General features: G+C 44.9%; 2 protein-coding genes across 8 annotated transcripts; one reads left to right on the forward strand and one right to left on the reverse strand.

Moving 5' to 3' along the window:
• Positions 1–750: 750 nt before the first annotated feature.
• On the reverse strand, positions 751–11,280 carry dap3 (death associated protein 3). Its single transcript, XM_080472090.1, has 14 exons — positions 11,032–11,280; positions 7,094–7,283; positions 6,930–6,971; positions 6,696–6,809; positions 5,758–5,859; positions 5,547–5,655; positions 5,363–5,455; positions 5,145–5,275; positions 3,895–3,975; positions 3,008–3,172; positions 2,877–2,936; positions 2,674–2,763; positions 1,035–1,152; positions 751–961 (listed from the first exon to the last, which is right to left on the reverse strand). Exons 3-14 carry the CDS (start codon positions 6,966–6,968, stop codon positions 876–878), a joined length of 1,188 nt encoding a protein of 395 aa, XP_080328216.1. The 5' UTR covers positions 6,969–6,971; positions 7,094–7,283; positions 11,032–11,280; the 3' UTR covers positions 751–875.
• On the forward strand, positions 9,616–26,430 carry LOC308114859 (uncharacterized protein). 7 transcript variants are annotated; one of them, XR_013935649.1, is made up of 14 exons: positions 9,616–10,279; positions 14,316–15,179; positions 16,071–20,205; positions 21,612–21,957; positions 22,114–22,287; positions 22,374–22,468; positions 22,553–22,626; positions 22,744–22,789; positions 22,890–22,930; positions 23,029–23,099; positions 23,210–23,398; positions 24,015–24,106; positions 24,220–24,360; positions 24,444–26,429. XR_013935649.1 is itself a non-coding variant. In XM_080472088.1 (14 exons), the coding sequence occupies exons 2-13, from the start codon at positions 14,505–14,507 to the stop codon at positions 24,340–24,342; spliced, it is 6,048 nt and encodes a 2,015-aa protein (XP_080328214.1). In that variant the 5' UTR covers positions 9,616–10,279; positions 14,316–14,504; the 3' UTR covers positions 24,343–24,360; positions 24,444–26,430. The 7 variants fall into 7 exon arrangements, 2 of the variants coding, with proteins under 2 accessions (XP_080328214.1, XP_080328215.1); XR_013935650.1 differs by having other exon boundaries at positions 22,033–22,287; positions 24,444–25,278; XR_013935651.1 differs by having other exon boundaries at positions 22,033–22,287; positions 23,210–23,394; positions 24,444–25,278.
• The last annotated feature ends 425 nt before the right edge of the window (positions 26,431–26,855 follow it).

The raw sequence follows: 26,855 nt of genomic DNA on the forward strand, positions 1-26,855 counted from the left end.
CCATGGCACCATCCTATTATATGACATGATGTCACACGGGGCATTTCTGCAGGCTGCAGGTAGTCAGACCTTCAGTCACCCATTGAGCCAGGAGCACAATGTTTTAGATCACCACAGCATTTGTCCGGCGTCATGGACAGAGAGAAGCAGAGCAAGAGTCAGCTGGAGAACACTGAGGGAGAGATTCCCTCAGGATTCAGTAACTGCGCGAGCGCTCTTCCATTATCGTGACCACAACATTCAACTCCTAAAGAGCCTCATCACCTTGAAGCATGAGGAGAGCCCGGCGAGCGCTTTGGAGGCCCAACAACTCCTGATGGCCTCCCAAGCTCATCAAGGTAGAAATTTTCTCCCCCTGACCAGTTTGTACTGACAATTTGCAGATGAAAGTTAGTGGCTTTAAAACTAACTCAATGACCCTTTTCACAATTTTCATTCCAGCTCCGTGAGGAAGAAGCTGAACGGTCGAGCGAACATGAAGCTGTGGAAGACCGTCGGGAGGAGGAGCTGCTTCAACAAACCCGGGAAGCAGCGGCTCAGAGGAGGCTGCCAGGAGGAGCCACGAAGAGACAGAGAGGCGGCAGAAAAGGAGGATGGAGCCGGAACCAGAAAAATATGTTTGCCTATTTCTTTGTGTCATTATTGTGTTTTTAAATCAGCATTGGTGGAGACACAAACAACCCAATCAACACTTGACATATTTTCATAGTGGAATGAAAAACAGCCTTTTTTTTTTCTTTCTTTTAGTTAAAATGTTTTATTATCAAAGAAACAAGCATGCATCAGAATTTACACAGAGACAGACTTTATAAACATGGACATTTATGTCTTTTACAGTTACTTTGTTTGTGTGTGGTTTGACCCTTTCTGTGATTTCATAAGAAGCTACAAACTCTGTCCATCAGGTCCGGATTCCTGTTGCTCAAAAACACAAGTTCTTTCTTCCCTTCCTCTGTGCGGCCTGGTGGAAAACAAGAAGACAATCACAGCCATGCCCGTATATAAAGAGTCTGCTGTTACAAGTCTTTACTCACTCTGTGGATGCTGCAACCAGTGGCGGTCCCCGTAGTAAAGATAACAGCTCTCGAACTCTTTCTCGCTGTAGTTGGACACCGACACGGGGACGAACGGATCCATGTTGTCGAAGCCTCTCTGAGGAGCCAAATGCAGACAAAGGGTCAGGGTGAAAAGAAAAAAATATATAAACTCATTGAAGATTACAGCAAACAAGATCTTGAAATAAAATCCTCCAATCTTATGTGTTTTCACCACTGTGGCTTTTATTTTGGAAGATATTTTGTTGCTGTGACATTTAAAGAAAGTGAAAAATCCAAACTCGTTCAGTCTGATATCAAATTTAAAACAGCAACAAATCTTCAACTGAGTCAAACTATTTAACATTTGTGTAAATCTTGAGCTTTTATCGGACCATAATCAGCAACCTCAGAATTTCTTCACGTTTCTGCTGGAATAGAAACACTAAGCTAGAAGACATTGTTGAATATGTGATGAATACGATGATAGAAAAAAATGTAATCAAGCGTAATGTCATGCTATAAAAATGTCTATTAAGTTATAATACTGTAATTTTGTTCAAATAACCCAGATTGATGTTCTTTAGCATTCAATAATGCTGAGCAAAAAAATGTCATTCAGACACCAGTCTCTTCACCTTTTACATGTCAAGTGGGAAACAATGAAATAATTTAGCAAAATTTGAACTTGCATGTAAAAAAAAAAAAAAAAAGGAGTTCAAGTCCGTTTTCGCCGTTAGACGAAGTGATTGATGCTGTGCCATTATAATGCCGACATATTTTATCGGGCGAGAAGTTTTTATGGCCAACTTTCCTTCAGTGGAGTCGTTGCTCCGAATACGAGTAAGAGGCGGCCGACAGAGATGGATTTATTGGTCCATTAGCAAATTGATCTTGTGACATTCGCCCATGAGATAAATACGACGGTGATAAATAACACCACGAAGTCTGTCACGTGCGGAAAGCAAGCTGGACAGAGCAGAGCGGGGGCAGTACTGAAACGTGTTTCTGCAAAGCTCACCGGCTAACGACGGAAAGGGAAGGAGAACCTGAGGGCCTCAAACTAATGATCAGAAAAATCCTAAAATAATCTTGTTTCCCGATAATAGTTTAAAATTGTAGTTTGTTTTGTTGGTCACAAAAACAAAAATCAACCATAGTTACAGTTGAGAAGAAAAGCACAGACCCAGTACAAGGGCAAGAGAAAAAAACATCTAAATTCCACTTTTTCCACCAAGACTAAAACGTTTAGATTTTATTCTTGTTTTGTTTTTTTAACACCTGCACTTTAACATTTTGGAACGAGATTAAAGATTATAAATCACTTTATGAAACAAAACATGAATCTATCGGCGAAACCAAAATGACCGAGACTATGACGAATACAAATAATAATTCAAAACACTGGCTAAGTTATCGTAGAAAAAAAAATGTTTAAGTTTGAACTGAATTATGTAAAAATGTAACTTTTCCATTCTGCTCTAATGTTTCTGAGAACTTCCATCCGGCTGCTTCTTTTTACAAAGGACACCACCGCAGCTTCTACCAAAGGTTTGGCCAGTTTTTACAGCGGATTGGAACTCGGGACCTCCAAACTCACAGCCCAGACAAACACAGAACAACTAAAATGACCTCTGACCTCTCCGAGCAGCTCCTGAGGCAAGAAGGCAGATTTTGCGGTGTACAGAGAGCCGGTCTGGGACAACGTGGCCACAATGGCTCCACCAACCTGTGATATAGAAGTGCACCTCATTTACAAACTCCTCTTGGATTGTTTAGATAAAAAAAAAAAATAAAATATATATATATATATATATATATATAAAGTAGCGTTCTGCTCACCCAGTCATTCTTCATGAGCTTCCTCAGGTTGTGAATCAGCGTGAGCTCGTCTGGATTCACCTGATGAAAGCCAGAACGTGAGAAACACATGACAAAACGACACGATGGGATTGTGACTCCCGTTTCCTCACAGTGCTCTTATCCTGCTTCTTGATGGTGGATCGCCCCCACAGGGCGTTGACGCCGTCCACAGCCACGGCCAGGCGGAAGTCTGTGCCGGGCTGCCCGCTCTGCTGCTTCAGCTCCTTCAACACCGCCCCGATCACGTCGCTGCTGCTCTTCACACGAGAGATTCCCTGTGGCAGATGGAACGCCGTCAGAGGCCCGGTGACCACAGATCATGGAGGGAAATAAAAACAGCACACAACTCTGAAGGGGGGAGGGTGGGGTGGGGGGCGGATTTTGAGCGCCACGGTTATGGGAACGCGTGTGTGGGGAGGAGAGCGGTACACGACTGATTTCAATTTGAAGCCTCTAAATATCAAACACAGATGTCAAAACAGGAGTGAAATGGATTCAGACGGGGAAAAACAACCATTAACATCAACTACTTTTTCAACCCAGATGTTTATTAATACATCCTCCAATCACAAAACGACAGCACCTCGTTGGGTGACATAACTTCCTCCAGTCATCAACTCTGCAATTTGTTCAGAATAATTAATTAGTACTTTCAAAATGAAACTATCAACCTCACGAAAGTGAGGAAAATCCCCAAAGTTTCAAGCTTTAAAACCATTAAACACTAAACAAGAGCAGATGATTGAAAGAAAGTCTCAAGTGTTTTGTTGTTGCCGCGGTCCAAAGAAATAGTGCCGAGTCATCACAGTGTTCAGTCCACCAGCTATAGCTCACCACCCGAGGTAAAGAGGAAGATGAAACTTTAATGGACACTACACGGGATTCAAGTCGGGTTGAAATAACTAAGAAACAGATGACGGGAGTTTCTCTGCGGATGAGATCATGAACAAGCATCAACGCTAAAAGAGAAATCCAGACCTGCGGCGAGGCGTCTCACCTGATCCACCAGCTCTCCTAGTGGACGTCCCTCCTCTGTGAACTCTCTCTTCGTCCACACGTAGCGGTGCGTTGTCTTGATCTGAAACAGGGAAGAGGAAAGAAAATAACTTTCCATTTAGTTTTATTTTTTGTTTCTGAACCAGTTTTTTTCTTTAACCCTCATAGTGAAAACATGAAGTCTGCTTTGTGATCCACAACAAACTTCAAGCTTGGTTTTCAGGATAACTCGGCGCACGTTGAGATGTCGTAATGCTTTCTATTTGTCCCTGATGTTCAGGGGGCCTCCCTTAAGAGTGGCTTCACTTCCTCAGGAAAGCCGGCGTCTAGCAGAGCTGCACAAGTCATCGAAACAGGTGAAAAACTGTTTATGCTAATAAGTCCCGCTGCACGGAGACATGTTGAAGAAAAACAAACAAAAAATTAACTCAGGGCTTTGATTCTGATCTAAGTCTATCCTCAGGATATGAACTTAAACCGGCCGGTTCTTTTATTACGTCTGCTCCACACGCCTGAGAGACGTTCAGAATTACGATCGGCGGAGCAACTGAGGAAGCAGCATTACCATAAAGTGGGAGGTGTTTTTTTTCAGACTCGTACATTACAACTCTGGTACACTGCTGTACTTTGCATAAAGCTGTTAAGCTGTTCCCCTTAATGAAGAGTGGGATAACATCTATTCACTCTCGGAAAGAGCTACTGCAGGAACTGCTTCACGAGATTCCTCCATCGTGTTTTCTGATGGGCACTTGATCAGATAAGCTGCCGCTTGAAATGACGTATCCCAACCTGTAACGCCACAGAAACGCAGCAGGACGTGTCTCACGTCCAACGTGATAATAGAAGATTAGTTTCAGATTAGACTGTAATTCTAACTCTTCTTTTTATATGTACACATGTAAGTAAGTTCAGGTAATGTCAAACAAGTTACTTGTTTTTTGGCTTTTTAATATTAAGGACAAAACCCAAAAATATGTTATAAAGGGAAAGAAAACTACTCTGTGATATTTCTGACTGTTTACCACATTAGCAGTGAGCCAGAAACAGATAAGATTCATAGAAACTGGAAAAATGAGGAGTAATACAAAAAATCTTGACATATTTCAGTTTAGATTTAATTACATAAAATATGGGATTTTTTTTTTTTTAATAATCTGAAACGTTAACAATGCCTTTCTTTCCCCTCCAAGATGCTTCTGTTTGATAATAGTCAATATTACGAACTGAAAAGCAGACTGTAACAACTGTTACCTGTGAAAGAAACCTTTCGTTGGTGATCTTGAAGTTGCGCAGCCACGCGGTGGCTTGTAATGGCTGATCGAATCGATCCGGCCTGAACGATGAAGGCAACAGATCCTTACAGTTCTTCACCCAGAGGTGAGCTGCGTGAGGCAGAGGAGGCAGAAGGTGTGAAGGATTAGCTGTCGACACTTTCGCTCCACCGGTCCGAGGTTCAGACTGTTGCTTACCGTCGGGAATATGCAGCAGCAGCCATCCCTGCGTGTAGCAGAAGTGTAACGTGTGACAGAGAGACATCGTCTTACCGGTCCCCTTCATTCCATCTGAACGGCTTCTTAAGGACCACAGCAGGTTGTTGTTTTTTTTTGCAGGACCGGAAGGAGGAAGAGTGTGACTGTGTGCTTTAAAGGATACAGAATAAATATCGCAGGGGAGGTTTGCTGTAATCTGCTTTCTTCATGTAGGAGATGACCTCCAGGGCCGGCTGCCTCACCATGAAACAGCACTCATTGAACGTCTTCACCTGAAAGCACATGAATAGAAATGAATTTATATTCATTTTTGACAAAACACGTTAATTACGCTTATATTATTTGGGTGTTGTGACATCTTCGAAGCCACGTGCCTGTTGTTGATAACGCCAGGGGAGGCCGTGAGGGAACAGAGGACGGGTGTGGGCAGGCGGCAGCGTGTAGTACTGCCCAATGTGATTCTGTGACTGACATGCCTGAAGGGAGGAAGCAGAGCGGACGGGTCAGCCGCAACAACATATACAGTTGTAGTGATGGCAACGCAGCAAACGTTGTTATACTGTGTGTTCACTCCATCTTTACCCCACAGGATCAAGGAGATATACAGGAGCAGCTAACAAAAACAACATTAATTTGGATATTTTCTAAGTTATTTATATGGAAGATTCTAACATCTTTTATTTATCATATATAAGGTAATATAGCTAAAGCTAGAATACTAATTAAAAAGCTTGAAATAGTTCTATGTAATGAATATGAAGTATATGGAACTTGCAATTAGTTAAATGAGGAAGTGGAAGTCAACTTTCCATTATTTATTCTATTTTACTACTACTTACTACTACTACTACTCTACTCAATAATTTATTTTGTCATTAGCATATAAAATCTGCCTTTCTCACTGTATTCCTATCATCGAGCCTTTTTCTTTTCAAGGTAATGAGATGCAAAATATGTTTGATACTAAAAAGAAGGAAGCCCAGGATCAACCAGGCACCATGGTTATTCTGGGAGAAGCAAAAATAAATCTCTCCCCAAATCACAACTCAGTAATTCCTCTATATAGCTCCATGTATACAATTCAGGTGCACATCCCATCTGATCTTTGGCTGAGTTCATCCCTTGTGCAGAAACTTTAACATCAACATTACAGAGAAACCTACAGGGCTTTTAACTTACCAAGATGTCAGAACAATTCAAGAAGTAACATCAGACACATTAATCAAAGTAATTACCAATAAGTACGTATTTAATTAGCTGTCAAGATATATTAGTCCACTTTTCCACAGCTGTTGGGGTCAGTGTAACTTACCGGATCGCTCTCCTGAGTCCTGAACACTGAGAAAGGTTCAGGGTCCGACTCCACAGCCACAGCCTCGTGCTGCTGCCCACAGTCACTGGTATGAAGGCACCTGACGTGGTTTACCTGCAACATTGAACACAAACTGTCTCGAGCTCTGACCTCCTCTACTTTCCAATAACAATGACTCTCTAGATTGTAAACTGCTCAGATTATGATCTGGGCTCGTGTTCACACCGATCTTACCGATGCTCGTAGTCTGAGGGACAATCTGCAAAGAGCCATGATCTGAAGGGGAGAAAACACGGTTACGTTCGCGAGCAGGTGAGGTCTGGGCACGCACTGTCCTGTAACCTTGTATAAAGTCTTAGCTAACGGCTAGCTGAGGCGTCCATAAACAACGAGCTCACCTCTTCTTTAACCCTTCACTTCCTCCAGCCTTGGCCGCTGACGGCTGCACGTAACGTCTCCCACCCCAGAGCCGTCCCGGCCAGGAGCTTCACAGACTACAGAGAACACAGCTCCGGGTGAAGTCAATGTGCCAGAGCCGACATGGACACCGCCATCATGCAGCACAGAGCCGGAACTGACGTCAGAGCCCTGTCCGGCCAATCACAGCGTAGCAACCAGAAGTCAACTGACGAGGGAAATGGTGTTTATCCATAGACATAGACATTTCCACATGTTTACTCTCATTATAACTGTCTGTCGGGCACAGATCTATACTTTTAACAAGAGATTTCTCTTTTATATATCATATTCAGCTACATGCACGTAAACCAGGAAGGAAAAAGTCAATTTACTGTGTACAACTTATAACCAAAGGGCTCTAAGAGATGCAGTGCATTTTCCTCTGTGTAGTCTATTATTAGAACTTTATAGATCTCTTGAGATTTATGTATGTGTTGAAAAGCCCTCAGGGAAATTAAAAGTTCCCGCAGAAATAGAAAACAACACAAAAGAAAAAACTGAATGGATGGATGGATAGATGGATGATAGATAGATAGATAGATAGATAGATAGATAGATAGATAGATAGATAGATAGATAGATAAATTTAGTGTCCAGTTGTAGTTGTGGTCAGGCTACTGCTCCTCTTAGGTTTCCATCTTGTTCATCATCTGTCATCTTACCTCTCCCTTTCACCCTCTTAGTCCTGCACCTCTTAGTGTAATGAGGAGCAGTCTTTCACTGAACAGGTGAACATACATTTCTTCTGTGCAAACTATCACCAGGGAGTGAAGCTTCTTCTTGACCACACAGCAGCCTGATCTGCCTGGATGTGCTTTTATTGGTTTTACTTGTGATTTACTAATATAGAACATCCACAGGACTTAGAGAAGTTCGAAGGCTGAAGTCTTCCTGTACAGGTATTAGATGTTGAACAAAAAATCCTGGTTGATTCAGGAATCATCATACAGCCTATACCCCAACTGCCTTGATCAGTACTGGTTTGAAGTAGTATGCTTTACAGGTCTTCCTCATCATCATCAATATTTTTGTATCATACAAGCTAAGTTATGCATTCAATGCCTTTTTGGTGTGTGCCCTGACCAAATTTGGTTTTTATTTCATTCAAAAAGACATTTTATTCATTTGATTGCATTGTTCGCTTTAATGTGTATTTCCATTTATCTCTCAATGACTCGTGAAAGGATTAGCTACAAATTCAATTGTGGTCATCAATTTGTCAAGAAATATTTGGGATAATATGCACACATCTTTATTTTTTGGTTGCCTTTATTATTTCAGTTTACATTATGCAAATATAACTGCAGTGCTTTGTACCATTAATCATCATTATCTCTTTCTGTTTTAGTCCAGCTAGACTGGTGACCTGTCCAAAGCATACTCTCCAGCTGGGATTACAGGAACCTGCAACCTTAAAATTGGTCAAACAAATGTAAGTGATACGTGGATGGACTGCTGATGCAGTTGTTCGATGAAAAAAGTCAAACCCACAGGTGTAGAACTCAAAACAAAGAGTCAGAATTTTTTGTCAAAGTTTTCACTTTTCATGATTTTAGACTGTGATGTAACTGCCCTGAGCCTACAAGTGTATGCAAGTATATTTCCCATCATAAAATATATCATGGGAACTCCCAAGTTGTAATATGTTTATGTGCACACTGTAGCTTTTTGATCCAAATTTTAAGATCACAGATTCGATCAGTGAAAAGTGTTTTGAGAAGATGAGAAATAACAGTCGGACACCAGTTTGTGTTTCCACATACGGGAGATGGCACCAAGATTAATATAGGGTATGATAGAAGTAGGCTGTAAGCAATACGTTGGAAGAGAAACTGTGATTTATTCATTCATCTTGACACTATGTTCACACTATAACAAAGGATCTTACAATTGTAACTTCATCCTGATTGTCCTTGAGAAAGAGTTAAAACTAGAACATTAAACACAGTTTCCTGTACTTTCTTGCTCCTGGAGTGGACGTACAGAAACCCACCAGCAGGTAGCACTGGTTGTTCAAATGAGAAAAAAATGTCTTGTGCAGTTTGTATGTATGCATGTAACTCAACAATAAACGAGCAGGGCGACAATTGCACAAAACCTTGAAACTGTAAACAAGAAAAAATGATGAGGCTGCTGATTTCCTCCATGTCAGTAATAATAAATACCATCAAATTAAATGTAGTTATGACTTCTTTATATTGCTGTTTTAGTAACACCATCTATTACGCCATGTATATTTATGAGGTGGTTTATACGTGTTTTCATGCTGCGTAATTCCTGCATGCGTTGAGGGGGGAGACGCTGTAGTTTTGGATCGGTGCGCACTATAAGCAGCTCACACATGTTAACTTTTAATAAGTGCTAATAGCCCAATCTGCCTGGTGTAAACTGGATCCCACACTACATTACGCAATGCAACTTTTGAGCTTCCCCCCTCCCCTAAATCCGACCAGCAGCGCCTACTTCGGCCAAGTCGTCGCCATTTTAATAAGCGTCTAAATAGCCCTTCCTCCTCAAACGCCTGCTATGACCCGCAATGTGATCCTGAGCTGGATTCACCGTTTTTATCTCCTCCTTTGGCCACATGAAAATGGCCACGCAATTGCATTCCCGCACATCCACCAACCCCCCCCTCGCGCTGTCAGCCTGTAACCCTGCGCGCACACACACACATGCGCGCACGCACGCACACACAGCTGCAGCCCTCAGCGCGTCGTCCCGACACGTTAACAGCCTGTGAGCAAACCAGAGCCCCGATCTGAGGCGTTCTAACTGGCGGGAGCGGAGCAACTTTCCCCCCCGAGAAGAAGTGTGCCGGGGAGACGGATCCGGCGGATCCAGTCCGCCACCTAGCTGCGGAGACGCGCCGACGGAGCTCCGTCGACTGTGCGATTATGAAAACACCCGCGCCAATGTTGTTGCACAGCAGGCTGCGCGCTCCGACGGGACTGAAACTCGGTTTTAGGGGGTGTTTTAACCTCCGCTGCCCGCACTTATGTAATCAAAGCGACATCTAATGCAGCAGGAGCTCGGGGATCGGTGTCGGTGCGGAGCGGGAGAGCAGCAGGACGGCGACACCTTCACCTCCTGCCTGAACGCAGTTTGTCTCCGGGACGCGCTCTCGGGTAAGTAGCCTGCGTAGCTTCATTACAGATTTGTCATGGCAGTCCGTATTAAATGTGTGCAGGCCTGTCATCATCAGTGCTCTCGACGCACCGTGGGATACACACAATTCCGTGCATCCGCTTTTGCGCTAATTTTATCCCTTGTTGCTGAGTGCGTTTCCCTCTGCGTTCTCCGTGCGCGGCGATATTTCTTATTTCAATGTTGCTGACACCAGCAGGACTGGCAGAGGGCAGATAGGAGAGGGGGTGGGGGGGTAAAAGGTGGCTCTGGGGACTAATCCCCATCACAAACACCACCAAGCAAGCACATTTTCCGAGGCTGCGTAGCCTCCCACTTCTTCCATGTTTGACTTTCAAGTCGCGGTCGTGCGCGTTCTTTTTTTTTTTTTTGGTTGTTTTTTTTTTTCTTTCGGTGCGCTCCGCTGCGCGAGACGTGTTTTTAACCACGGCGATACGAGTGACGACAACAACAACACGTGCATGTGTGTATCATTCGTTAAGTGCGACAGCGCCAGGCGCGGAGAGTGATATTTTTCCCGAGGTACGCAAAGTCATAATGGAGAAGGAAGCTGTTGTTGACGCTCCGGTGCGGCGGTAACACCCCCGCTGCCCGTACTGTATCTACAGTAGCAACATCAGGCAGCCTACGCAGCTGCGACCTGGGTACACAATGTACGACCAAACACACTAATAACAGGGGGAAAAGTGTGTGTGAGAGGGCAAGGAGGGCGAGGAAGAGGAGGGAGACTCACGTGAGAAACTTCCCTCGTGTCTGTGGAGCAGTCAGACTTCATGGCTCAATAATCTCAGATGCCATCACTGGAGCCCAATTTCCACTGTTGTCAGGCAGATGATAATGGTGTTGTAGTTATTGATGATAAGACTGTCATGGGATGGTGGTGATGGCTGGAAATATGGTGGGCTATTATCATGATTTAATCGTTGCCTCGGCGCTCCCGAGGAACCACACTGACTACAGTGTCAAGTCCACCCATCATCCTGTCACTGGAAATAGCTCCTGGTCTAATGTTAGAATAATTTTGAGTTATCTTTGAGAGGTATAGCTCAGTATGAAACACTATTAGTATGCGTCTTGACTGATGTTGAATGGGCTTGGCCTTTCAAGTCTGAAAACCTGCCACTCTCACTTTCTTCTTTGGTTTAACTATGTATTTATGTTGCACTTTTCTGAACCCTTCATATGTCAGCAGAATGGAATACATAGAAACGGAAAGCTGTAGACTTTCTGCTACTACTTTTCTGGTGAAATGTAAAATAATAGTGTAAAGGCACTATAATTGTTCATTTAAAGTAAATCAGTTCTTTATATTCGATGTTTTGGCAATGAATTATTTATCTTTTTCAAGGCATGATTTGTTTCTCTTTTTTCGCCATCACTGATACAAGGTTGCACATGTCACCTCAGTTATCACTCTTTTCATTCTTCTGTACAATTAGTAAACTATTCAACAGCAAAGTACAACACTGGCTTACCAATACGCAATAGGGTGTTACATGTATTTCAGTTGTTTTAATGTTAAAAACAAAGAAATATCTTTAAAGTTTAGTCCTCTTGATATCACTGGAAAGTTTAAGATTTCTCTTTTAAAATAAAAAAAAAAGACGGCGACATCCTACCTTGACATCACTGACAAGTTACAAACAATGACAATTTAGTGAACCGATCACATTACAAGGAGGATTGGGGTCACCATCATTGAAGCTCCACCCCTTCTTGAAACTTGATCCCTTTAAAAGTTTCTGTATATCCATACTTCCATCTTCAATACTGTGTTTTCAAGTATGATCTCAGCCGACTGGGCAAAGGCCAGTAGTGTAAACAGGTTGACAGACAATCATATTTACACACTTTCAAAAACCGGAGCACCGTGCACACACAGGGAGAACATGCAGACTCCACTGGGGACACTCTTGGTATGACGAGAGAGAGTCCTAACCAGTACACCACTGCGGTCCAAAGGTTGTACGATGAGTTTATACATTACAGTAATCCTGTTGGCTGTTATAGTGTTGTAATCTACGCACTACTGAGCTATACAATATTAGAACGAGTCATTTTACTTTATTTCTCGATGTATTGCGAATTTATTTGGAAATGATCATATTATCAGTTGCAGTAGTTTTATGTGCAAGGTGCATAATATCTTCATGCATGCTGGCATCAGCTCACCATTTGTAGTTTTAATGACACAAGGTTTACATTTGAATATGTGCTTAGAAAAGTAAAACAATTATTACACAACAAGAAATAGAATTGGTAAAACCATATTTAAAAAAACCAAAACAAATGGATAGGACATCCCAAGTAAAAGCTCTAGACCCTTAAAGCTTTCATGAAAGGAAAGATCCTAAGATGTGATACAGAAGCAGTAGTCCAGGTGAGTCTATTCTCAATAGGCAGAGAGTTCCAGTGTTGGTGCTTTAATGGAAAACATTCTCTCACCCTTTGTCACCACTTGTGACCTCCGGGTGACCAGCACAGCTTAATTCAAAACAGGGTTGTAACTCATTTGGCTCTGTGTTCTCCTCGTGCCTGCGTCCACGTCATCCACGTCTGGAGGAGACATTCTCCTTCAAGCGGCTTCAGCCATTCAAGAGGACGACGGTCCATCTCAGTGCTCGTATTATTTTATTCCAGGGAGGTGTGGCCTTGAAAAATGTTCTTCAAAACTGTTGCATAACAGCGGTTACTGGAACAGATGTTGATTTGAGCCCTGTGAGATTCAAAGAAAGGGTTTGGGTGTGGAGGGACCAAGGGGCAGGGGAGATAGCCCACTGAGCTCCTAAATGAAAACATTATCTGAGATGCTCTCGTAAGTTTCAAGGGGCAGTTTAGCACATCGAGAGAGATATGAGCTATTTCAGAAGAGGCTCTCGGGAGAGGGCTGGGTGAATGCTTGGCAGGGTGTGTTTTATTAGAAAATGGATGAGCGTCTCCCTTAATGAGAATGGGAGAATAATGAAGGAAACGTGATAGAAGATGCTGCTTCCCTCTGATAAGTTCTGTTGAACGCAGGGAAAGTTTTTCCGCTGAGGGGAATGTTATTTTAGGGTGTGTTGCTTTGCTGTATGGTCACATTAAAAGTCCATTTACAATGGGGTCAATGAAAAGCTTACTCGACTTTAGAGGAAGCAATGGGAGGAGGAGGAATTTGCACTCCTTTCCAAAAATAAGTTTTACCCTTTCCTACGGATTTGTGTTACCACTACTGAGAGGGGAGGAGGAGGGGAACGGTCGCACTGTGAATGGAAGGATTTAGGTTGGAGAGGAGGAAAAGAACGACGTGGAGGAGGAAATATGGTTCTGATTAACGTTTATACAGTGTAAGAGTTAACCATTTTGGTGTGTGGTCTACAGAGAGAAGAGAGAGAGCGAGGTGTGGGGGGTGGGATTGGTGGATGGGGCTAATAGAGAATGCATGCGAAAGCTTACTGCCAAACATGAAAAGGGGAGTTTCGGAGAGAAAAGAAAGTACAGCAGCGGGAAGGGCGGGAGGAGAATTGCTTGTGGGAGTAGCTGAGAACAGAAGGCGCAAAGACACTGGGGAGAGGAGGGGAGGAGACTGGATCAAGTGTTAGAATCACTCTGGAGTTGATTGATTGACGTATCGATCGGAAGAGAGGCAGAGTTTGGATCAGGATATAAGTGAAAGCGTACACCTTTTGGGGGGGTGGGGGGGTTGCTGTCTTTCAGATCAATTCTTATTTTCAGCTTGTCAGCCAAAAGTTGCTGAGGCTCTTTTTGGGGAATGTGAGTAAATCTTTCTTCCAGTTAATGCCGACATTCCCGGAATCGGCTACGTTGATCGGCCCCCTGAGTTTTCTGTATGATGAGATCATCTCTGTGGACACAGACTTTAGCACCTCTCTACAGCTGCATGCAGGATGGGGACTTTCCCTTCGATTTCATTTCTGCTGCTCCTCAGCATCTGAGCTCACTGAAATGACTAATCACTGGCCTTTCTGTCTGTCTCCTCTTTCCCTTTCTGTCTGCCTCAAAATCTCTTCCTCTCAGTTCGAGCCTGCAGGACGGGAGGAAGATTTTCCTCGGCTTGATGACGGGATCCAGCTGGACTTGGATAGTTATAGCCTTCTTTTTGTAAAAAATTTTTTTGCTGGACTCTGCTCTTCACCGTTGACCCCTATTTAAAAGTGTTATATTGGGAACCCTGCTGCATCGTTTGTCTCCCCCCGGACTTCTCTGATGGACCAGAGAGTGAAGGGGGGATCCCCTCCAACCGCCGCCTCCACTCGAGAGACCACCTCTGCACCTGAGGACTCCGAGCAGGACCAGGTGACGGAGAAAAAGAGGAGAGGCGATGGGGAGAGTGGTGATGTCGGGAAAAAAGAGGAGGAGAAAAGAGGAGCCGGAAGAAAGAGAGAGGGAGACAAGGGGGCAGTGCTGGAGTTGCTCATCGAGGGGCGCTGTGGAAGTGTGGGGCAGCAGCAGCTCCAGATCTCTGGCAGAGAGACGAGTTGCTCCGAGGGGAACGTACGGGTCCGGATCGGACTCCAGACCAAGCGTACCAAAAAGCCCCCCAAAATCTTGGAGAGCTATGTTTGCAAGCCCACCATCCGGACCTATCAGAGACAAGGCAGGGGGGCACTGCTCAGGGGGGATGGCGAGGTTGGAGCAAGCCAGCAGAGTAAAACTAGCTCTATCCTGGATGAGGCGAACAGAGAGCAATGCTCAGGATTGGATGCTGGCCAGACCACATCCAAACAGACTGCATCTGCTGCCTCGCCACCACTCACATCATCATTGTCATCGTCATCTTCATCATCACAGCCACTGTCATTATCATCCACAGTTGCTACAGCTTCCATGCCGGTCACAGTACCTGCCATTACCAGCCCCGGGACCAAATCTGCCAAACAGGTAGGTTTATGATCCGGGCTACACACATATCCAGCCTTTTTATTTTCAACAACTCAAGTCGAATCTGACCCAAAGACAAGTTTGCTTAAAATAAAACATTTCACGGTTGCAGTGACTGCTGCCTTTGAATATTAATGACACATATGTGCTGTAGCTGTTTTTTTTCCTTTTCACAGTTCACCACCAGCTTGTAGCTGCACTTTTGTAGTTTGAAATCTTCTGCTTTGCTCTCTGTTGTTTTATGGTCAAATAAACTATTGTTTCAGTACTGAAACCTTAGTAGCACATTAGAATAAACAGGCCTATAAATAGGACAACAGCACAGCAACCAATTGGAAGTATTACAGACATTGGTCCATCAGTCCTTATGACAATCACCCAAGGGGAAGCTTATGGCTTTAGCCGCGTAACCGCCACTCAAGCTCCAGCATTCCCAAAATTACAGAACAAGTATAAAATGTCAAGCCTTCTCCTCTCTATTAGTGGCAATTTATAGCTACCAATAGCAAAGCTTTCTCTCTCGCTCTCTGCTTGGGTCTCTATATTTGTCCCTCTCTTCTATTTTTACATCCCCTTTTTTCTCTACCTGCTCTCATTTATCTTTCACTCCCCCCTGTCCCACTCCCTTCCTCTCTTTTTTTTCTGCCTTTGTATCTCTCCTTTCTGTGTCAACCCCATTCTTGTTTTCACCACCTCACTCTTTCCTTCTCGTCAGTGTGGCCCCGTTTCTCTGCCCGATTGAGGCTCACTTTCTCTATTGTTGGGAAGACAATAACAAAAGCACTTCGGGTTACTGCCTCGTTTGCATTGTCCTTCACTGTCGTTCAAAAAACTAATGGATGTCACAGCCAATGCCGTTAATGACAGAGTTTGTATGTTTGCATTCCCCAGGTTCCTATCAAGCTGGCTGATAAGGCAGAGGTGAATTCAAATGGCTCATCGGAGAGAGTGAAAAAAGACAAACTTTCGTGTGTCAACAGCCAGCCCGTCTCTACAGGACCTAAAGCCTGCTCACCCACAACAGACCGGATCGCTTCAGCGGCTCCTTCCACCCCCTGCACCCAAGCAGCCTCGGAAACCAGGAATGAAGGAAACACCTCCAAGAAACATAATGGTTTGGTTCAGACGACTAAACAGAAGGGACTATCGAATGGGAAAAGCTGTGCCAGCATCCTTGGCACGTCCTCGACAAAAAACAAAGTTGGGAAAAATGGCAGTTCCTGCTCTGTTTCTTCTATGGACTCCTCTACAAGACCTCCCATCTCCTCAGTCTCCCACAAAGACTTTAGCCTTTCCAGTAAGAGTAGGCCAGACTCTCCTTCCTATCCCACAGTCACCTCCAAACCACAATCCTCCCCCGCTACAGATGTCTCCTCCAGCCAGTCCCAAGGTCAGGATCCCTCTCTACAGCCCGCACTTGAAAAGAAGAGAGAGAAAGAGAAGAAAGCAAAGAAAGAGAAACGGAAAGAAAAGAAGTCAAAGCGAGATAGATTGGAAGCTGAAAGAGCAAAGAATGGAAGCAGAAAAGAGGAAGTCAAGAAAAAGAAAAAAGAGAAGGATGGAAAAGAAAGGCACAATAAAGAAAAAGATGAAAAGCATAGAGCTGATGATCTATGGAGAGATGACTTAAAGATTGACAGAGGAAAAGCTGAGAAAAAGAGGGATAAGCTCAGTCCGGACAAACAAAGAACAGAGGATAATACTGGAAAGTCTAGTGAAATGGCTGATAATGGTAAACTAGACAAAACGTGCAAAAATCTGGGCAGAGCAGACGAGAAAGAAAAGACAGATGATAGTTGCAAGTCAGTTAAACAAGCTGAGCCAGCAACCCCAACAGGTGATACCAGTAAATCAAAAGAACAGGATGTCTCAAGATATTCAACTGTGCCTCCAAGCCACCCCCCCTCTTCTGCTCCTCCCTCTCTGCCCATGCCTTCTGCCCATGCCCCCATTTCTCCCCCTTCCTCCCCTCAAGAACAAGACAGCCGGCCGCTCAAGAAACGCAAAGCCAGAAGACCCAGCTGGACCAAGCTGGCACACCGAACTCAGAGGACGGATAATCATGAAGTCCCATCGGACTTCCTACATAATCCTGTACCAAGTTTCCCCCAGAACTTGAAGACGCCCCTTCCTGCCAAAGCCACTGCTCAGCTTTGTGATGAGTCACACTCGGCACCTTCAAGCTCCGTAACCAGCAGCTCTTCCTCTCTTTCTTCAGCAACCAAGCCTTCAGCACCGAAGCAGAGTCACACTACATTGGACACCAGCCCCCCTGCTTCCAGATGCCCTGTAAATGCTGTGCGGAAAAGGGGCCGTCCCAAATCACACAGTTCCAGCTTGGATGAATCATCCCCTCGACTTTCTCCGAATGATATATCAACTGAGGTGCCTCTTCGTGGGAGTGACGGAGTTCAAAAAGCCCCTGTGCCGGAGCCAAGTCCAATACGGCCGTGTGCCGCTCAGACTAAATCCAGCCCCAAGAAACGTGGCCGTCCTCCTAAAAGGCCCGTGAACCCATGCGAAGATTTACCAAATCACGCTGGTCATATCGAGAGCAGCAAAAATGTTCATCCCGCTGAAAAAGGGAACCGGCAGCTAAAGATTAAGAGGTTGATAAATGAAATGAAGAAAAGAAAGAAAAGAAGACTTCACAAAGTATTGTTGTCTGGCTACGTGGGAAAAGCGGGAAGGGCAGGTGAGGCAGCCGATGGCAAGACCTCGCTGAGAATGTGTAAATCAATAGAAGCTACAACAGTGCACACGCTCTCAGCCCTGTCCTCCTCTTTTGGGAGTAAGCTGGGCCCTCAGATCAATGTCAGCAAACGAGGGACCATCTACATGGGCAAGAGGCGAGGACGCAAGCCAAAATCTCAAACCGCTAATCTGACTTCCACCTGCCAGAGCTCCACTCCGTGTTCGCTGTTCACCAATCCCTCTGAAACATCTCTCTTCTCCTCCAGCCATCCACAGCCTCATCCCTCTCACCCTTTCCCCTCCCCATCTCTCACCCACTCCAGTGGGGCCCAGAGTCCTTACAGCGATGGAAGCCTCACAGAACCAACGTCCTCATTACTTTTTTCTCAACCCTTCTCCCTCCCCTCCCCGTCCTCCTCCTGTACCTCCCCTCGCCCTCCCTCCTCATCATCAATCTCCCCCTTTGTGAAGAAGAGTTGTCCGTGTCAGGGAAGGCATCACTTTCCGTTTCACCAGTCTTCATGTAAGCTCTCTTGTCCTACCCCTCCTCTGCACCACACACCCAGCTCTCCCTGCCACCTGAAAGAGGCCACGCCCTCCCCCAGGAGTGAGTCGCACAGTGAGGAGACGCTACCAAGCGACAGTGGCATCGGAACGGATAACAACAGCGTCTCTGAGCGAGGGGAGATGCGGGGAGCGAGGGGCATGCTGAGGTTGGGCCAGGGGTCAGGAATGATTCTGGGGGGTCAAAGACACACTCCATCTTTTGTGGACCGTCCTTCTCCTATCTCCTCTCCCCTTTCTCGCCTGCCCAAACACGTAAACCCTGTGACCAACCTAAATACCATGGAGCGGCACCGAGACAGACACCGGCACAGGCGTAGGGAGTTCGACTGTCCCTCCTCTTGTGCCTGCTTGTGTCCCTGCGCCTGCCCGGGACACAACAAGTGCTCACATTCGGACTATTATTCTTGCCTTGGGCACAATGCACTGAAGAGACAGAAAAACAAACACAAGAAAAAGCACCAGCAGCTGCACATGCAGGATCCGGAGTTTCTGGCTGATCTTGAGGACCTGATCGGACGGTTCAGTGAAGTCCAAATTGGACGGCGAAGTTGGGTGAGGACAGGACTGGGACAGGGATTTGATGGTGGTACGAATCCAGGAAAGCGGCATCACTCTGCGTCTCATTCCCTCCGCTCCAACATCTTTAGGATAAACCTGAATGGCTTTTACTCGCCTCACCCTTCTTCCTTCTCTGCTAATCCCTCATACTCCACGCAGCCTTTCTACCCCTGTCACTGTAGCAAGAAGCCAGACCGTAGGCAATGTGGCTGCCCATCGAAATTTCAGGAAACCATTGAAAGTATGGGCTTTTACAGCAATTATCCCCCAGCAACAACTCTTTTCCACCACCTTCCTAGCTCCTATCCACTCCCTTCTCCTCACCAGTATGCCCCGCATCAGCCCCATCATGCCCACTTCCTCCTCAACCCGGCCAGATTCCACAGGCGGAGGAGTCGGCTGCTGAGGGAGGGAGCTTTTGGAGGAGAGGCTGAGGGAGATATGGCAGGATCCAGTGGAGGTGGTCCACACTTCGGCTCAGGGTTCACATCTGGCCTCTCCTGTGGCTGTGGGAGAAGCGAACACAAGCATAAGCATAAACATCGTCACAGGCACTGTGACCGGGACTTGGAGGATGAAGAGGAATTAAATGAGGATGAAGAGGAAGAAGGGATTGAAAGAGGGGGGATAACCAGTTCAAAACCTAGGTCAACCTTCATTTTGGGGCAAGGAGAAGGAGGACGGAAAGGGACAAGAGGAGCAAGGACTATGCTGTCTAAAGAATCACCTTGGTTATGTGAGAACGGAAACGATTCCTTCGCTGCCGCTGCAGCTGCCTCATCATCAGCAGCAGCAGCAGCAGCAGAAAGGTACAAACATACATCACTCACCTCACTGGGGCTAGGTTCCTCGCACTTGTCTTCTTTTGGTGGAGGCTGGGGAGGTTTCGGCCAGAGCTGGACAAAATTCGGGGGCCTAGGAGGGATAGGATTTGGAAACTCAAATCTTAGCTGGAGAGGTTTTACAGGAGAGCAACATACTGGCAGACTGACTGCATCAGATGGAGAGGATGAAGACAGTGAGGACGCTCAAGACTTACCCCCTTACAGGACGTCGCCATCCCCAACCCATACCAACCTGTTCACATCCGCAGCCTTAGCAACAGCAGGGAGAGGCCTGAGGAGTGGATTGGCCAGTCGGATTGCAGGAAGTGGTGAGAGGTCATGGAGGAGAGACGAGCCGGCATGGACCGAGAGGAGAGAAGCAGGTGAGGATGTATCAATGATTCAATCAATAAATGTTCCCTTACAAGTTCATGCTTCTGCTTAGCGTGAGGGTATCGTGTCATATTGCTGGAAACTGCTGAAGGATGCTACGAAAATCTCGACTGAGAGTTTTCCTTTTAAGTTTAGTGAATGCAGACTTGTGTGTTATTGTTTCACCAGCAGAATATATACAGTCCCTATAGAATACAAACATTAATCACGATAAAATGGAAAATCTAGTGAGAGCTGTGCTTGCCACAAAAATATAACAACAGCAAACAGAATCTGACAGTGAGCTGAGTGTATAGGCTTCATGCCAAGGAACCTCTTTTTACTTATTTGCACAGTGTGACAGATTTCTATGTTTGCACGGTGTGGAGATGAAATCGTGGGTCCACTAGTTTTCCCAGTGACAGCACTGCTTTTTCTCAGGTGTTGTTGAGCCATGCATCAAAGCCTCAAGGGTGTTTGAGAAGAAATCAGACTCCATTCTTTTTATAGCCAATCTCAGAGTCCCTCTGCTGTGCAAGAGAAGGTGCCTGGCACAAACACAGCCACTCTGGCACCGCTCTCTGTTGGAATTTAAAAAATAAGAAAGAAAAGGAAGTATTATAGCAGGAGGGCAGTATCTTGATAGGAATCTGCCAGAGAATCTTTGACATCTTCTCGGTCTGCAGTGAACCACACGCTGTTTCAGCCCATGGCTATTCAGTGAACACAGTCATTAGTTAACCACTAGATTGGCTATTTAAAGCCTAGCCTATTCCTCACCGCTGGCCAACGAGGCCCATTTGACTTGGAAAAATCCAAAAAGGAAAGAGTGGTCAGTCTTGTCAGAGGCTGTGGAAAATGGAACAAAAAGATAGATGACCTCAGGAGAGATTGATGAAGGAATAGCACGGACGTCAGAGTAGGACCGAAAAGAGGGGGACTAAATTTGACGTTTTACCATCTAAAGAAATCCATGTGTTTAGAAGTGCAGTGTGTTAACACAAGCACAGTCAGAAACATGTTTTACACATTTTGTCAGGCCATGTTTTATATTAAGGGAAAGTGCAAAAACAAAATGTGTGCAAAGTGCAGGCGTTTGCAAATGCAGTTACCAAGTATGCACACTGTTCTGTGTCCCCTCGAGGTCCCTTTTTTTTTTTTTTTTTGCACCGTGTGCGTGTATACATAAATCACGTCTTAATGCATTTCCCAGAAGTGATCTGGTCAGAGGAAACGTTGTGACTCACCTAATCTGTGGCCCATGTGCATGACTCAGCCAAGACTAGCCTCACCTCACACCTCCTGCCGGCTCAATCACTGATCCACATCTGTCTCATTTCCGCTCCACTACTTACACCCCACCCTCCCTGCCTGCCTCCGTCTGCCTCACACCCTCCCTCTCCGCTTTCTGTTTCAGCGGCTGCAGGTTTACAAGGTGACTCAAGAAGCCGGGGGCAGCAGAAAACTATACCAACACCAGACAGTTTAATGGTGAAAAACAAAAGAAGGCCGGGGCGGCCCAGGAAGCACCCGCTGCCCTCCCCCGCGCTGTCCTCCGCAGCTCCGTCCATGTCATCGCCTGACCTCCTGCCAGGACACAGCCACAACAGAGATGGGAGAGAGGTGGGAGGGAGAAAAGAAGCGAGGGTGCCAGCGAGAGAGCAGGAAGGAGGTGACACAGTGCAGCAGGTTACTGAGTTGGAGTTGCAGGCCAAGAGGAAGAGAGGACGGAAGAGGAAACATGGTGACTCCCCCTGTCATAGGTGAACACCTGAGCTGGTTGACTTGAATATTCAATACAACCACTCACAACTGCTATATTAACCCATCGTTTTCAGCACTGTGTGCTAAACCAGTGCCTTTTCTCTCTTTCTCTTTTCCTCTCTATCATTCTATCTCTCTTCATGCTTTCCTTTTAGTGTCACTGAGGATATACCCGAGTGTGACATCCTCCCTGAATCTTTTAGCCAATCAGACTTCGACCAGGCTCCATCCCAACCAGAAACCATACAGAGAGAGGAGAGAGTGGACGGTCCTCCTGTGAAGAAGTTTCTGAAGGCAGGGCTTTACTCGGATGATTACAAAACTACAGAGTGAGTCATCCGAGTCCATAAACAACCTATTATAACATTTTTTGGTTATCAGCTACTTTTGTTTATTTGGCATGTTCCTCCTCTAGTCCTCCCTCCCAAGCCCAGAAAAACTGCAGAGAAGGTATGGAGTACTCACCAGAAGAGAATGAGTATACTCTTTTGCCTGCTCCCCTACACGTTGGTGAGTATAAAACACAATGTAAAGACATCTAGCAGTTTGATACAGCTGTAATAGTTCATTTGAATCACCCTTACTCTTCTCCAGGGAAGTACCTGAGGCTAAAACGAATCCATTTCCAGTTGCCATATGACGTGATGTGGCTTTGGCAGCATAATCAGGTAGTGTCCTGCAGTCATTAGACTTTTTACATGAAGAATCATCTTTGGAGATAAGAGAATAGTTTCTGGAGTAGTGTATTTGTATTAGGATGTAATTGTCGGGCTGTTTTGTTGCAGCTTCTTCGACAGCCTGCTGTCCCCCTGAAGAGGAAGCGACGATACTGTGAGTTGATGTCCTTTTTGCTCTGGATTAGCTGGTGTGTTCGATCAATACACTTACAGCACAGAGTCTTACGGTACTTGTATCTCTCTGATTTGTTCAGGCCGATTAAAAGAGAGGACAGCATCCTTCCACCAGGCTATGGTGAGTTTTGTCACTTGAGGTTGTTTGATTGCATTTTAGAGGTTGTAATTTGTTCCACAAACATCCATGGTTTGCTCTCTTTGCTGTTTATTGGACAGGAGGAGAGCTCCAGTGACATTACCAGCTTGTTCCCTCACCTTGACATGGAGCCTCTGACCAGCAGTGAGAGGTATGAAAAGGAAGCCAGGAAATCTTCTCTCATGACAAACTGCGTGATGCACTGTTACTGGACAAAGGTCAGCTTTGGTGTTTAATGTTTATCCCTATGTGCCGGGCTAGGAGCTTTGTGATGAAGCACCACGTGTTTCTCGTGAGGAACTGGGAGCTTGTGAGGGACCGGCAGATCCAAATGAGGATAGAGAGGGAGCGTGACGGAGACGCGGAGGAAGACGAGGGCGACTCACAGCATCTAACCTGTGATGAAGCCAATGGGGACGACTGCCACATCAAGTCAGGTCCATGAAGCAAGTGTGTGTGTTCGTTTTTGTTTCTGTAGGCGTTGTGTGTGCACATGTGTACGTGGTTTGTGTCATTTTTACCGCACATCAGTGTGGACCTTTTCTTCTACATGTTCTTTTACTTTCAGTGTGTGTGTGTGTGTGTGTGTGTGCGCTGTTTGTGTGCGCTGTTTGTGTGCGCTGTTTGTGCGCGCTGTGTGTGTGCGCGCTGTGTGTGTGCGCGCTGTGTGTGTGTGTGCGCGCGCTGTGCGCTGTGTGCTGTGTGCTCCACCTACAGCCCGCCATCCTCATATTTGGCTTGTCCCTCCATATCATATTCTGCAGCGCAAACTAAGTGTTTTTCCAACCTCAGAATTCAGCCTGCAGAAATGTTTCCCCATTTCTGTCATCTACCGCTGGTGTCCAAGAACCCAGCAGCCATCAACTTTAGGAGTGAAACCACACAGTTTCCATCAACGACTCCCTCAGTGATCACAGATAGAAATCTAGGAGAAATAAGGGCGCTCACATAATATACAGTATATTATATTACACAGATATATTTATTGAAGGAACGGCGAGCTGCTTTTCATCAGCTTTTCTCTGCCCTCACTAACATTTTGAACTGTTTTACTTATGATCCTCAGATCTCCCAGTGGGGGTGGAGGTGACGGTTATCAGCAGTGACCCCCACCACCAAAATCAGGACACCTCCAGCTCACTCACTGCCAGCCCCCATGTGAGTTAAAAACAAAACAAAAAAACCCCTAAAACTTCAGTTTTAACAATGAGAATCTCCACAAGGGTAAAAGTCTGTTTTTGCAATTACTTGTGCATACATGTTTGCTGCAGCCAACGAAAACCCAGAACAGACAAGAGGAGGAGGGAGAAAAACGAGGGGAAGGAGAGGCCTGCACCAGAGAACAGAGGAGGAAACGGCTCAATGATTTACTTATGAACCTACAGCATTCATAAGCTAACACAGACAGAGAGGTAAGTAGAGCATCAGCTACGCAATCAAGAGGAGAACAACCAGGAGAGCATTGTTTCACTGAGAGTATCAACACTTTTTGTAGGTGGGACCACTCTGAGAAAGGGACCAGGCCCACCACCGGACAGATGGACACCACCCGATGTCACAGCACCGCTATTAACAGTAGCAGTAGCACTGAGAACATGTGAGGAAAAAGGAAGCAGAAAGCTTGAGAATTATAGGAGCTGCAAATGCAAGAAAGACATCTCGCACACTGACAGATGAGTGTGGTGAACCTCGCACTCTGAAGGGCATCACACCAAGGATGAAACCATGGCAACACGTCTTTTGTCCAAGCAGCAAGGGATGAGAGGAACAGGAGATTGTCCCGGATGAAAGAAAGAAACAGACCAGCTGAAATGAATTTGCACTAGTGCTGGATGAACAAGCACACTAAAGACTTGTACGTGAGCTGAGTGGACCCACTATAAACACACAAACACAGACTCTGATCACTCTTACTTTGGCACCTTAAGGATTTTGGGAAAGACAGTCATTGCACGCGGAGTCAAAAAATGGACATATATGGTACTCAGCTTTTTCGGATCCTTAGGTTTCCAAGAGACGAGGCGCTCAAGCTGCCCGGGGGGGAGAGAAGAAATGTAGCCCGGGCCCTAAGTAGGTCAAAATTGAACCTTCATTTTCTTGTTAAGCTTTCAAAGTCACATTGCACCTTTGGGAAATGGCACGAGGAGAAGTGAGCCAGTTAAAAGCTGTTGAGACAGTGTAAGGGGTTTTTCTTCACTTTACCAAGACAGTGTGTGCTATGTACTAGTGAATAGGCCGGGGGGTGGGGGTGGGGGGCTTAGTGATAGGAATTTTGGCATCAATGCAAGAGAATTTGTAATGAGGTTTTAAGAAAGAAGTTATTTTTTGACAAACAAAAAGAGAAAATAAAAAAAAAGCGACAGCTTGTGTCCTATCTGCTAAAGAAACGGACGGAATATATTCACAACGGGAATGTGTAACGTTAGCTATTTTCAGTATTTCTTCCTAGCGAGTGGAGGTGACCGTGTAAAAAGTGTTTTTGTTTACTTCAGACTGCCTTTGAGAATGTTTCACTCTTTGCTTCAGAGCATTGACAATCAGAATGTCCTGGTAGGGGGGGAGACGGGGGGGGGGGGGGGGGGGGGACTGAAAGCTCAGACTGATTTGCCCCTAAATGCTCTGTAGAAGTGCCATGTTGTCTTGTGTCTAAGCGAACTCATGCAGTCTTTAAAAGCAATATTTCTCTGATAAGGACTATATAAGAACTTCTTTTGGTATTTTTATTTTATTTTTTTTAAAGTTTTGAATATTTGAGGACTGGAGGTCATTTCTTTTCCTGTACAAATGCATAGTAGATTGTTTGTTTTGGGCTTATCCACATAGTGGAAGTAAGCATTTAGTTTATGTGAATGTACAGTACATAGAAAGACCTGTTTTTCTCCTATCAGCAGTAGCGTGTACAATTAGTGTTATACGTGACAATACTATTTGGATTATACATACAATTGATGATTAAATCTTTCATTTTACTAAGATGTTTTTAACAAATTATACAGCTGACCAATATAGCAGATATTTCTCATTACAATTGACTATGATTGTATTTTTTTTTGGTAGAATTACTTGATTTATCTGTTTTTTTAGCCGAGTGTATTTTTTGTTTTTTGGTCAGACAATCAGTGACAGTGAAATAGGTTTTTTTCCCCGTGTTAAACGTATGCTCTCTTTCAGTAGTGTGGCTTTTAATAACATGCCAAGAAAGTGCAATTTCTTTGACTGTTTACATACTGTATGTATATTTTTCTTCTTTCCTTTTTTAAACTAAGAGCACTACATTATTGCCAGTGGATGATTAACTTTATAGCAAAGGTACACATAAAGAGTAATTTATCTAGTTTGCATGATATGTAACCTTTGCCTGTTGCCTCTGATAATGTGCATCTGAAAAACAAAACATCGAAAAACAGTCAACGCCATAGAATGTCAGCTCAAACTTTTCGCCTCTATATCCATAATAAAAGCATTTTATGTCTACTAATACTAAACCCAGAAATCTGCCAGTGTATCAACTACAAGGTTTCTTGCCCGTGTGTGTGCGTTCTGAACCAAGTACTGCAGTGATGGTAATCAGCTTGAGCTCACAGTGCTATCTAGTGGTGTTAGATTGTATATCTCACAACTGTGTTGTCCTCCATAATGACCCACAATGGAGGACACGATCGAAAAAACATGGTTATAAGATGGGGGAGGGCTGCAGCTTCCTCTGGGGGTTGTTTCTCCTCTTTCTGCCCTTCAGACCATCTGACGGCATCCTGGGATCTTTTGATTTGTGCAAATTGGTGATAAAAAAAAAAAGAAAACCTGTTCCGGGCCTAAAAATGATGAGCTGGGTGGTATTAAAATATTAAAAAATGTCTCAGGATAGTTTTACACGTGGAATCTCCGGTCATATTTCAGGCAATAACAA

Source organism: Lipophrys pholis (assembly GCF_963383615.2).
Source record: "Lipophrys pholis genome assembly, chromosome: 9".
Classification (NCBI taxonomy): Eukaryota; Metazoa; Chordata; class Actinopteri; order Blenniiformes; family Blenniidae; genus Lipophrys; species Lipophrys pholis.